Source organism: Ostrea edulis, chromosome 5 (assembly GCF_947568905.1).
Source record: "Ostrea edulis chromosome 5, xbOstEdul1.1, whole genome shotgun sequence".
NCBI classification, from domain to species: domain Eukaryota; kingdom Metazoa; phylum Mollusca; class Bivalvia; order Ostreida; family Ostreidae; genus Ostrea; species Ostrea edulis.
Window position 1 is genome coordinate 66,023,319 of NC_079168.1, and position 13,379 is coordinate 66,036,697.

At 34.9% G+C, this 13,379-nt stretch overlaps 1 protein-coding gene across 5 annotated transcripts in view; it reads left to right on the forward strand.

Moving 5' to 3' along the window:
• LOC125649793 (spectrin alpha chain, non-erythrocytic 1-like) overlaps nt 1-13,379 on the forward strand; it is a 157,580-nt gene that overhangs the window by 132,988 nt on the left and 11,213 nt on the right. For 4 of the 5 annotated variants that reach the window (XM_056165159.1, XM_048877571.2, XM_048877569.2 and 1 more), the window contains 18 exons: nt 86-163; nt 262-672; nt 962-1,099; nt 2,707-2,832; nt 2,961-3,091; nt 3,360-3,546; nt 4,821-5,021; nt 5,109-5,204; nt 5,310-5,627; nt 6,388-6,579; nt 6,754-6,909; nt 7,043-7,260; nt 7,893-8,082; nt 8,189-8,287; nt 8,958-9,140; nt 10,409-10,522; nt 12,209-12,303; nt 12,550-13,142. In XM_056165159.1, the coding sequence (XP_056021134.1) occupies nt 86-163; nt 262-672; nt 962-1,099; nt 2,707-2,832; nt 2,961-3,091; nt 3,360-3,546; nt 4,821-5,021; nt 5,109-5,204; nt 5,310-5,627; nt 6,388-6,579; nt 6,754-6,909; nt 7,043-7,260; nt 7,893-8,082; nt 8,189-8,287; nt 8,958-9,140; nt 10,409-10,522; nt 12,209-12,303; nt 12,550-13,142 (3,526 nt within the window). Of the gene's footprint in view, nt 1-85; nt 164-261; nt 673-961; nt 1,100-2,706; nt 2,833-2,960; nt 3,092-3,359; nt 3,547-4,820; nt 5,022-5,108; nt 5,205-5,309; nt 5,628-6,387; nt 6,580-6,753; nt 6,910-7,042; nt 7,261-7,892; nt 8,083-8,188; nt 8,288-8,957; nt 9,141-10,408; nt 10,523-10,964; nt 12,304-12,549; nt 13,143-13,379 lie in introns of those variants that run through there. The other variant, XM_056165160.1, reaches the window with a different exon arrangement.

Genomic DNA, 13,379 nt, shown 5'->3' on the forward strand with positions numbered 1-13,379 from the left:
ATGATGTCCAGTGATACAGTTGAGTAAAATTAGAAATAGTGCTTAGGTTCAAGATGTACATGATATCCAGTTTTGATTTGTGCAGGTTTTCAAAGAAACAGCAGAACAGGCAGAATCGTGGATCTCCTCCAAAGAAGTCTTCCTTGCCAATGAAGATTTAGGCGTAAGTACCGTTTACTGAAGAGCCTTTACTAGAAAACAAGGAAAAACGGTCCACAGTTTGTGAATTATACACCACAACATCTTCATTTTGAATTTCAGAATAATTTACACAGTGTAGAAGCACTTCAGAAGAAACATGATGGATTTATAAAAACATCACGGAAACAAGTAGATAAAATCGAGGACTTGAAACAATTTGCAGAAAACCTGAAAACCCAAGATCACTATGCTTCTAACGAAATTACAGAAAGGTGCCAGGAAGTTTTGAATCGGTGCAATGCATTCTGGGAGCATTGTGAGGCTCGTAGAAAGAAACTGAATGATTCAAGAAACTACCAGTTATTCTTGAGGAATTTGTATGAAGTGACTGGATGGATAAATGAAAAACTGCAGGTGGCCCTGGATGAATCATACCGGGATCCTACTAACCTACAGGCCAAACTCCAGAAACACCAGGCATTTGAAGCGGAGGTGACGGCCAATAGGAACCGGGTGGATGCCGTGGTAGAGGTAGGCAATTCTCACAAAATACCAGTTTGTAGCGGAATACATTTGAAGTGCATCACTTTAAATCATCAAGTCACTGAGAGTAACATTAGTTAGGATAATAAGAGTGGCCATGTACATTTGATAGCGTCATTTCTCTAGTTCAGGTTTGATACTGCATAGAATTGACCCGGCTAATTACAGTGTGTAGAACTTAAAAGTGTATATATATTGGTAACAGTGAAACCAGTAGATCAAGCATATGTTACGCTGGAAAGATGTGTATTTAAGGATTTGTTTCATCACTCTGCAGGAAGGAAAAGGATTGGTTGATAATGACCATTACGCAAAGACGGACATTCAGAAACGAATAGAAGAGCTGGAGTTAAGCTGGGAGGCATTAATGGCAGCCAGTGCTGAGAAGAAGGACAGACTGCAGGATGCCTATCAGGTTTGTCTTCCTTAGTTCACAGCATCAAAGTAAAGGAATATGAATGTCAAAAAAAATGCCTGATGTTAAAAGTTTGAAAATATTGAAGACAGCTACGAGAGAGTGTGTTTGTTCCTACTGTAAGGTGAATGTTGACCTTAGCATTTGTTACTAGTGTAAATTGTGTGTTCACCTTAATGTTTGTTACTAGTGTAAGGTGTATGTTCACCTTAATGTTTGTTACTAGTGTAAGGTGTATGTTCACCTTAATGTTTGTTACTAGTGTAAGGTGTATGTTCACCTTAATGTTTGTTACTAGTGTAAGGTGTATGTTCACCTTAATGTTTGTTACTAGTGTAAGGTGTATGTTCACCTTAATGTTTGTTACTAGTGTAAGGTGTATGTTCACCTTAATGTTTGTTACTAGTGTAAGGTGAATGTTCACCTTAAAGGGACTGATTCACAATTTTACCCAAAATTTTGTTTTTCACTTTAAATGATCAAAATCTTCCGTCTAATATGTTTAGAAGGTTTCACAATAAAATTAAGGTTATTCGTCATGACAGAAGCTCATTAAAGAGAATTTATCATTTGTTTTGAAAACAAAGATTGAGGTGTGTTATTGTTTTTGAAGTTTTAAAATAAATGGATATTAATTCAAGTTTATTATATATATCCCATTTCAAGTATACTTTAGGTAAAATGTGTCATTTAAAAGTTAAAATTTGTAATTGTACAAAATGAAGATGCTTTAAATTACAAAATTAATGTTTCATTGGTTTGTTTGTTTACATAAAAAGACTCGAGTCTTTGTTTACATAACACAGAATCAAAGCTAAAATATTCCTTTTATCCTTGCATTAAGACGGTCCAAATTTGGGTTGTCAACTTTAAATTAGTTATATTTTTAATTTTTAACATAAAAAATGAAATACATTTCTTACGAAAAACGTGAACCAGTCCCTTTAATGTTTGTTACTAGTGTAAGGTGAATGTTCACCTTAGAGTTTGTTACTAGTTTAAGGTGAATGTTGACCTTAGTGTTTGTTACTAGTGTAAGGTGAATGTTGACCATAATGTTTGTTACTAGTGTAAGGTGAATGTTCACCTTAGTGTTTGTTACTAGTGTAAGGTGAATGTTGACCATAATGTTGTTACTAGTGTAAGGTGAATGTTGACCTTAATGTTGTTACTAGTGTAAGGTGAATGTTCACCTTAATGTGTGTTACTAGTGTAAGGTGAATGTTGACCTTAATGTTTGTTACTAGTGTAAGGTGAATGTTGACCTTAATGTTGTTACTAGTGTAAGGTGAATGTTGACCTTAATGTTGTTACTAGTGTAAGGTGAATGTTGACCTTAATGTGTGTTACTAGTGTAAGGTGAATGTTGACTCTAATGTTTGTTACTAGTGTAAGGTGAATGTTCACCTTAGAGTTTGTTACTAGTTTAAGGTGAATGTTGACCTTAGTGTTTGTTACTAGTGTAAGGTGAATGTTGACCATAATGTTTGTTACTAGTGTAAGGTGAATGTTCACCTTAGTGTTTGTTACTAGTGTAAGGTGAATGTTCACCTTAATGTTTGTAACTAGTGTATGGTGAATGTTGACCTTAATGTTTGTTACTTCAGGCTCTGATGTACAACAGAGTTGTAGATGATTTGATGTCATGGATGGATGATGTTGAATCTCAGCTCATGTCGGAGGACCATGGGAAGGATTTATACTCTGTCAATAAATTACTCAAAAAACACCAGGTAAGGAAAACCATGAAACTTTCACCAAAATGTGCAAGCTATGGGTTTCAGTATTCGTAAAATTAAAAAAAAAAAGTGAAGTTACTACAGTGAATTCAATGTCAAAAATTGCATTTTTTATATTGAAGCTGTTGGAACAAGATATAGCTAACCACAAAGAAAAGGTTCAGGATGTTCAAGATGCCGCCCATGTGTTCAAAGAAGCCAAACATTTCATGAACAAAGAACTCCAAGCCCGAGCCAAAGTTGTTCAAGAAAAGTAAGTATATTGTTCATCTTTGACTCTGATGAAGTGGATTTTGGACAAGTAAAATGTTTGTTTTGTGTATAGCATGTTGACATACATGTGATTTGCATGCAGTTTGATACAGAATGCGTTTCCAGGCTTTTTGTTCATCTCTTTTGAAAAGAAAGCATAATGCATGTATGAAATTCTGATTAAGAAATAAATTTGGATAAGGGGTATGCTCTTTATGAGTTTAAATCATCATCTCTGAAATGTACGAATATGTTGACGCTGTTTACAGATACGAGTCCCTCTCGGAGCCAGCCACGATTCGACGGGACAACCTGGAGGATGCTTTACTGATGTATCAGTACTACAGAGACGTGGAAGATGAGTTGTCATGGATACAGGAAAAACTACCTGTGGCAGCCTCTACTGACCTTGGGAACTCACTGACTGCCGTCCAAAATCTTGTGAAAAAACATCAGGTATGCAGAATACTGCACTTAGTATGAATGAAGTTTTTTTTTTTTTTCAAAGGTTTAACTACTGTATAGATGTATTCTGATTTCCTCAGACTCAGTGACTCTGTAATGGTGTAAGAAGTGACATTTTGTCAGACTCTGTAATGGTGTAAGAAGTGACATTTTGTCAGACTCTGTAATGGTGTAAGAAGTGACATTTTGTCAGACTCTGTAATGGTGCAAGAAGTGACATTTTGTCAGACTCTGTAATGATGTAAGAAGTGACATTTTGTGTGACTCTGTAGTGATGTAAGAAGTGACATTTTGTCAAACTCTGTAATGGTGTAAGAAGTGACATTTTGTCAGACTCTGTAATGGTGTAAGAAGTGACGTTTTGTGTGAATCCTCTTTAAACATAAGGTTAATTATCAAAAGATTTTATTGATTAAATTATATGTCTTATAAGGGTCTTAAAGGTAGATTAGATTACATCTTTGTACATATGACTTGTGAACAATTAAACCAAATTTTATAGGTAATTTAGGGAAAACTGAAATCCTATTTCATTATTTCAAATCAAGATAATTTAATATACATAATACAAATTCATCTTAAGTTTTCATTGAAAAATATTTAAAGATCACAGCTGTCAAAATGTGTGTTGAGTAAACATGAATGAGATCATCATGATTGTTATTTAAATCAGACGTCTCTGAAACGCCCGAAGTATGCTTGAAGTACTTTGAAATCACTGACTGAGATGACATTGGCCTCAGTTATTTAAAATTGTTCAATCCACGTTTACTTTTTCAATGTGTTAAAAGTCACTCTGTAAAGTGTTTCTATGCACAATATGAAATCATTGTAAACTTCAAAGTACAGCCAATAAACCGAGGAAAGTTGGAAAAAAGATCGGGTTTTTTTCACTCACAAAAAATTGCGACCAATTGTGATTTTTCACTCGCAATTTCAATTTTGAACTCCCATTTAGCGAGTATTTCCCCTTAATTTCATTGCCTGATTATGTTTTGTACTTTGTTGTCATGGTTACGATACATTTCAATTTGAATATGATGATATAGTTAAGGACTGATTATACTGTAGTGTTGACTCGTATAAAAAATTGTTGATCCTGAAGATTTTAAATCTGCAAAAGGTGGGTGTAAACTTTAAACTTTTACTCTATTTATTGTCGAGCATTCAACTTAGTCTTGATATCATTAATATCTTTTTATCATGATTTTGACTGTATACCAACATGATGATGTATATATAAATAATATTTATATTTTGAACAGGCTTTGGAATCTGAGATCGTTGCCCATGAGCCTTTGATTGAGTCAGTAGCCACAGCAGCCCAGAGAATGATGCAGGCCAAACACTTTGCTTCAGACAACATCAAAGCCCAGCTAGACAAACTGCAGATTGAACTTCATCAACTTCAGGAATTAACAATGGAACGTAAAGTCAAACTCCAGGCATCGTTGGAATCTCAAACAGTATGTTGATCATTATTCTGAATCCATTTTCAGGTCTTCGTGAACATTAAATGTGCTTGTTTACATACTTGAATCTCTGTTTGACAGTTCTATGCCGAGATTTCTGTGGCCGAGTCCTGGATGGGTGAGAAGATACCTCTTCTGAGTAGTCCGGACTATGGCAAGGATGAAGACGGTGTTCAGGTAAACAAATAACTTTAAATATATGCATTTGTAGTATTCCTTCACTATGTAAGTAATAGTGTCATTAGACCTATAAAAATGTGAAAAACATGAATTTCTTTCTAGATAAACCTGAAGAAAATGGACACTTTAGAGAGAGACATTGAGATCTTCAGCAGCAACATTGCCGAGTTGGCAGCATTAAGCAGAAGTTTGGTGGAGAAGGAACATTTTGACATGGAGAACATAAAGAAGCAGCAGACATCTGTGGAGCAGAAGTACAGCTCCCTGCAGGACCTGGCCAGTCAGAGGAGGATCAAACTTCTGGAGACCAGGAGACTGTTCGAGTTTTACAGGGAGGCTGACGATGTCACCAACTGGATCACTGACAAGGTTGTGATTGCATCGTCAGAAGATTATGGGCAGGATCTAGAGCATGTTGAGGTAAGTGCTGAAGATCTCGCAGTGAAGTAGACATAATAAATGAATGAAAGAAGTGATGAAAAGGTCCAAAAAAATATGAAATGTAATGCACTTATTGGCCAAAAAAGAGTTCCCAATTAAAAAAAATTCCTATAAATTCTATGCATGTATCATAAAATTTTATTGCTGTTGTTTCATTATCATTCAAAATGGGTAAATTAAAAATTGGGCTTGAATTAACTCATCATCCTAAAGTAGTTGTAAATGGATTTAGATGAGTATTTATTTAAATGAGACAAAATCATGGGTCCGAGTGAAGATTACACTGGAAAATTTCTAGGTAAACAGCATTTTGAACAAAGCCTGAAGTCCATTCTGGCTTGATTTTGTTTCTTTGAAGTATGCATTTTGAATTTCAGATAATGTTTACTGTTTCTTCTCATTATTTTGGAATATGTAGTTTTATGATCACGTAGTGCAGTGATGTAATGATAAACAAAACAATTTATTTTAGAGCCCTTATTCTCTTCCGCTTTAGGTAGTCACGAAATACTAAAATTTCTAGAAGAAATGGTAAACATAAAATTAATGAAATTTTTTTCTATGAAATATGAAGTAAGAATGATGTCCATATACATTTTTAAGCTCTTGAAAAAAAATGGTTTTGTATGAAATGTATAGGGAACATTTTTATGGGGACACAATTTTTTTCTTGTGGCTATTGTCTGTGAGGAATGAATGTCGTGGCTCATTTAATAGAACGGTTTGTACTGTCTAACAGGTTCTGCAGCAGAAGTTTGAGGACTTCCTTCATGATCTGAACAGTAGTGAAGAAAGGGTCACAAATGTCACTGTCATGGCAACAGAAATGATAGAGGCCAGCCATTTTGAATTGGAAGCAATAAAAAAGAGGTCGTCCGAGGTGACTCAACAATGGAATGATTTGAAGGAGGTGGCCAAGGCTAGACAGGAGGTGTGTTTACTGAACAGCTGTGTATCACACTTACATTGTACAAATAAAAATCTGACACTGTTACCAAAATCATGTACACATGTATTTCCATAGAATTTTTCTGTTTTGAAAACTTGCATTTTTTAATATTGTGTTAATGAGGATCAAAGTATGCCTTACATGTTTGTTATGTAGGCTCTAGCTGCAGCTAAGGAGGTACACATGTATGGACGCGATGCAGACGACACTTTGGACTGGATTCAGGAGAAGGAAGGGGTAGTTAGTGCTGAGGATTATGGACATGACCTAGAATCTGTCCAGTCACTTATGAGCAAGCATGAGGGCTTTGAGGTGTGTTGTAAAACGAATGAAAGTGTTTTCACATTATTATCTACCACTTGTATGAGAAAGGATAATTCCGATTTATAAGTGAGTTACAGTTTACTTAGCAGTTTTTTTTATTTGCGGTATCTTTTCTATACAGCGGGATTTAGCTGCTATTAGTGAACAAGTGGAGTCAATCACCAAAGAAGCTGAGCGTTTGATTGGTCAATATCCGGATGCCCAGGAGCATATAGCAGTCAAACATGAGGAGATGGTACAGTGCTGGAACGTCCTGGTGGAGAAAGCGTCCCAGAGGAAGGAGAAGCTGCAGCAAGCAGACCAGCTACAGCTATACTTCAATGACTATAGAGAGCTACAGTATGCACTATTATAGGATTCAACATTCTTTTTGAAGAATTTATCGATGGACATTTTACTCGCAAACTGAATGAAAGTGTAAAACAATTTTATGTTAAGTTTTTGAGTAAAATGTCCAGAGTTTACACATCGATAAATTCTTCAAAAAGAATGTTTGATTATCATAAATCCAATTTGTTCATTGTATTAACAATTTTAAAAATTTGGATAGTTTCCCCGCACTATGTTATTTGTTTTCAGTCGCACATATATTCATAGCGTTTTTGGATTTATTGATGTGTAAATTCTCATTTAGCTTTATTTTTGTTCAATCAAAACAACTGTAATAAATAACATTGGAATTATACTAAAGTGACTAATAACTATAGAAAGCCACAATAAGTACTATACTTTAATGACTATAGAAAGCCACAATAAGTACTATACTTTAATGACTATAGAAAGCCACAATAAGTACTATACTTTAATGACTATAGAGAGCCACAATAAGTACTATACTTTAATGACAGTCACAAACTGGTTTCCTATTAATGTTATTAAATGAAATTATTTGCTGACAAAAATTTGTTTGCAATATTTTGTGGACTATTTGTTTTGATGTGTTGAATTGTTGATAAGTGCATCTATTTCAGAGCGTGGATAAGCGAGATGATGGCTATTATTTTGGCGGAAGAGATAGCCCGAGACCTGCCTAATGCTGAGTTGATGATGACCAGATGTAAAGAACACAAAGCAGAAATAGACAGTCGGCAGGAGGCGGTCAATAAGTTCTTGGAGACAGGGAAAATTATGATTGAAAATGGACACTTCCTGTCAGATGAGGTATGAATTTTAAATAACATAAAGGGCAATAATTGCTCTTACTCATGTCGTCATTGTTGGTTCTGTAAAGTCATGATACGTGATTTTGATCTTTGAATATTTGCAGATAAAAGAGAAAGTAACAGACTTGAACACTGCCTGGGAGGCATTGCTTAAGACGTTTGAACAGTATCAGGAGCTGTGTGAACAGAATCTGGAGGCTCAGGTAAGGCTAACTGTCACACCACGGAATGACTCAGGTAAGGCTAACTGTCACACCACAGAATGACTCAGGTAAGGCTAACTGTCACACCACAGAATGACTCAGGTAAGGCTAACTGTCACACCACAGAATGCTTACCTATCCAAAAAGCATCCAACAGTTTCATCTTTCCAACAGTTTCATCTTTCTAACAGTTTCATCATTAGGGGCAATGACTGCTATTATTTTTGGCCTGTCTGTTTATAACTTTGTCCATAGTCATAATATTTGAGTTGTGAAAGATAGAGAAGTCAAATATTGTTATCAGAAAGACCAGGTAAAAGCTTTATGCCAAGTCATAGTCATGTGTTGATATTTACTCTATTTACTTTTCCTTTGTCATATGCTTCTGTGATTTTGGACTTTGTCAATATGCATCCTTATGCTCCTCTAGGGGCCCAAATTGGTTGAATGAATATTCTATTCTACTGTGAGCATACATTTTGAAGTATACACAAGATGTAAGCAAGTGTGATACTGAAATTCAAAGCTTTGTGTTGTTAAGGTCAGAATTCAAAGTCAACCTTGCTACCAAAGAAATTTGCTATGTTTGAGGCCTTTGTGTTTCACAAAGGCATCTTGAATGTAAATATGAGCATGTGTCATTAATAAGTTATTTTTATGCCTATTTTAGCAATTACGGCACGAGATGGAACAGCTCGAGGCGTGGATGAACATCCGCGAGCCAATGATGAAAGAAAAAAATGTCGGTGAGAATATCCAGGGTGTGGAGGAGTTACTACGGCGACAGGATGACTTTGAGAAAACGGTCGATGCTCAGTCGGAGAAATTCAATGCAATCTGTCGGCGAACACAGGTAAGTCACTGTAGGTAGGAGAACGTGCAGTATAGTAGATCGACATTGTGAGGCAATTCATCACTTAGATTTATGCATCTGTTTAACACTGAATGTCAAATATTATTAATTATTGGAAATAGTATTATGTTTGTGTGCATCATATATTTACTCAGCTTACTTGCATATTTGATTATTTTAGATGTGCACTTTTGATATTGTATATTAAATAAAAAGTATAGTCACAATTCACAATAACTCTGGATGAGAAAATGACTAACCCCTTTCTGTGTTATAGAAAAGCTTTGAGAGGGTAAATATTACTAATATAACTAAATAATGTCTCTTCCACACGGAGGTACCTATTACTTTTTAATACTTTTTAAATATATGTGTATATGCATGTGGAAAGCTTCATTCCCATTTTGAACCTTGTTTCAGACTATTCCATTCATTGCATTACAATGTAATCACTTATTGTTAAGGATGACGAACCTGATTACTCGCCTCCTGAGAGAATTCACCGAGGCATTTGGTATCTTAAATCACACAATTTTTTAATTTTAAGGTTTCTGGGATAAATTTGAAATGGAAAATGTGAAATGTTCTAGTTTATTATAGAATGTAAGAATTCTCCTTGTATGATGTTTTGACTCAGAAAGCTGAGATATTCTTTTGCATATTCATTCATTCAAATCAAAGGAAAATAATTATGAATGTTTATCTTGAGCTAGAAAATTTATCATTTACATTTACATTTCATTGTTTTAAGAATTTACATTGGAATTGGTTGCAGGGTAAACATAATAATGAACTAATTACACAAAATGTGTGAAAATTTCACTGTACAAAGTAAAAGATGTATTCATTCAAATATGTCATTCAGTTGCTATATCACCACAATTTAGTATGTGCTGTGCAAAAATTTTAATTAGGTTCGTCTTCCTTGATTGTAATCACCTTTTTTTCATTTTATTAGTATTCGTGTAACCATGTCTGCCATATATTTTTTATTTCATTTATGTTATGTCTTTGATAATTGTTTTCATTTCCAGCATATATGGAGAATTTTGGAAGGGAATTTCTTTTTAAAATCTTTGTCTCTAGGGGTTATTTTTGTTTGCTCTGCGATAGCTTAATGTGTAGAGAGGGCAGAGGATGATTTAAAATCAAACTTGCGAAGGTTTGACTCCCATCTTTTTCTGACAGAACTCGGAAATATCTTGTCAATTAACATTTCATTTTTTCTGAAATCCTGTGTTTACACTCTGTAATGCGACTGATTTCAGCTGGAAAAATCATTGCTGGATCAGAAACAGCAACAGGCATTGGCTGAAATACAACAGAAGGAAATCGAGCGCATGGATGAGATCCGGAAAAGAGAACAGGAGAGGATCCTAGAGGTTAGCTTTGTTTTTCAGATCTCCTGTTCAATTTGTATACTGGATACTAATAAATTATGTCAAAATGCAAACAATACACAAGAAAATGTATAATCTCCAAATTTGAAGATGATGTTCATTGCATTTCATATCACCATTTCACATGGCTTTTATTAATTAAAGAGTTTTCGCAAGAGAAAAATTCACACTTCGAATATACTTGCAACCTAGCACCAAACAAAAACATCAGTAGTTGCCAGGCAATCAAATCACTGTCCCTTCCTTTGCAGCTCTCGCTTTCTTACATTTTCAAATCTTTCTCTCATTCTGCTTACATTAAGGAATTGAATTAAAAGGAAAAAAATACATTTTGAAACATTCTTCTTTAAATTAAAATTAAGATATTCTTGATCAAGGTACATGTATGTATAAAATCATTTGTTTGATAAACTTTCTCTTGCAGACACAGAGAAATGTATGTGCTGGTTTTTTGCTTTTTCTTGTATTAATATTGTTGCAAAGCTAAATACGAAGGTGTATTTTGAACCACAGCTGCATAAACTGATAAATTCTCCTTACTATCCAGTCAGTGATGTGCGTTCAAGATGCACCCGAGTGATTTTGTTAGTTAGCCATTGCTTTGAGACCATTAATCCAATGATTTATGGTTGCTGTCTGTGCTTGTCTCACCATGAGTTCGTTATAAGTCTACCTTTTTGTTCGGGTTTGACGTTGTTGTACTTTTCCTAAAAATTTGAATATTGTTGAATATTTTAACACTCATATCAAGAAAGTTGTTCATTGTATTCCTGTTTGGTTTGAGCAAAGCATTCTTGACATATATTATATCAATACTTATACTGGTAAATAGTTTTTTTTTTTTTTTTTTTTTTTTTTTTTTTTTTTTTATAAATCTCTCTGTAGTTTTACTCTGGTGTCTTTAATAGTAACATGTAATATGATGATCTATTCAGGGTCGATTAGAAATAGGCAATGATTTATGATGAATCACCACTTTTCTATGCATACTGCTTTTAAAATGTGTGTAATTATTAAAATTATCTTTAATTATGCTTACAGTAAATCAGGCCTAACTGGCTTAGATGTGTACTATGAAGTTAATGCTTTCTAAATTTGGTTAACTATAATAAAATTTTGTAATTTTAATCAAAATATGCACTGCAGAAATACATATCAACTATTTTTATGTAAAGGAAATGTTGAATTGTCAATTTAATGTGTTTATTGTCAAGTTTGAGATCATTTCATGGTGGATAGGTAAATGATAGCTTTACATGAATAAATAGCATAAGGCAGCTAGCATGAGAAGTTGTTCACAGAGATTAGTGAAGAGGAGCAGCTAGAATAGCGCGAAACATGCTTTACTTGTGTAAGAAAACAGAGCAAACTTAAAACAATGGCAGTTTACAGAATATGTATGTAAGGGAGTGATTTGTGGGAGTTGTCTGAGTAGTGCGTTCTGGGACATTTGAATGGGTTTAATGCAATGGTGGTTAGAAAATGTTTCCTTTTAACGATAATCTTTTTCTCCCCCATTTTTCTAAGAATTTTATGTTTGCTTTTTCTTCGCTTTCTGAATAATATTTTTAAAATCTAGCATTTCCGAAACTTCAATGTTAACTTCTCTGACAGTTTACAGTGTTTAGTGCGATGTTACCACTTCTAAATATGTAATTTATTTCAAAGGAGAGAAAGCGAGAGGAAGAACAGCGGAAAGCCAGAGAGGTGCTGCTGAGGAGACAGAAAGGTGCCGACTCCTCCGAAAGCGACGAGGACAAAAAGTAAGAAAATTTCCCCTAGCATGTATGAATTTACTCGCACAATTATCATGTAAGTTAAATCTTTTTTCCATAAATATTAAAGGCATGCATTATTTTTTGTCAGAATCTTGGACCTCTTGACATTTGAACTTGTAGGAATTTTTAGAAAACTCATTGAAGTTTCAGATAATAATTATCAGATTTATATGTATTGGGTGAATGGGGGACTTCGTGGCTGTGTATCAAGATTACTGTTATTTACCGCAGGGATGACCGCCTAGACACTAGTACAGTCAAGAATTTGATTGGTCGATCGACCAGCAGAGCCGAAGTAAAACGTGCCATCAGCTTCAAGCAGCGTGGGGAAGGAACCACCTCCCCACCACCAGTGTTACAGAAAGCCTATGAATTCCGGCAAGGCGAGGGAATCGTCAATCTGAATGACAATGTTACATCTACAAACATTGAAACTGTCACCCCAACAGAGGAAGAGGCGCCACATTTACCAGAAATGCCACCACCAGAGATACAGGTGGCGCCTACGACAACCACTACTAGTGACTTGCATAAAAAGGAGAAATTAACTCCCCCTGTAAGCCCGAAACAAAAACGCATTGAACATTTAAAGGATGACGATAAAAAGAAAAAGAGGACTCCTAGTTTTAATTTAAGAAGAAGAACAAGAAGTTTTAAGGACAAGTATAAGCTTCCAGAAAACTTACCTCCATCAGATTTTGAGGGATGTGTGGAGAGGAAAGTGGAATCGCAGAGCGGAGGAAAGCGTGCCACAATACGGTCCTGGAAGAATTATTACATGGTTCTATATAGACAGATTCTAGTGTTCTACAAAGATAAGGAGGGTAGGTGTTATAGTTAGGCCCAAGTTTGTGATGTTAGGGGAAAACCCCAAAACAGTTCTGGGAACTTCAGAACAAGCTGAATCTAGAGAATGGAATCTGAGAATTGGGTTTAAAGAATATTGTTGTATTTGTGCACATATTTACATGAGAGAAAAAAACCTTTATGCATTTTTACGTCGCCTGGGTATAAATATTTGACCAACTTGCATTAAACTTCATAGATACTACTTGGGCCCA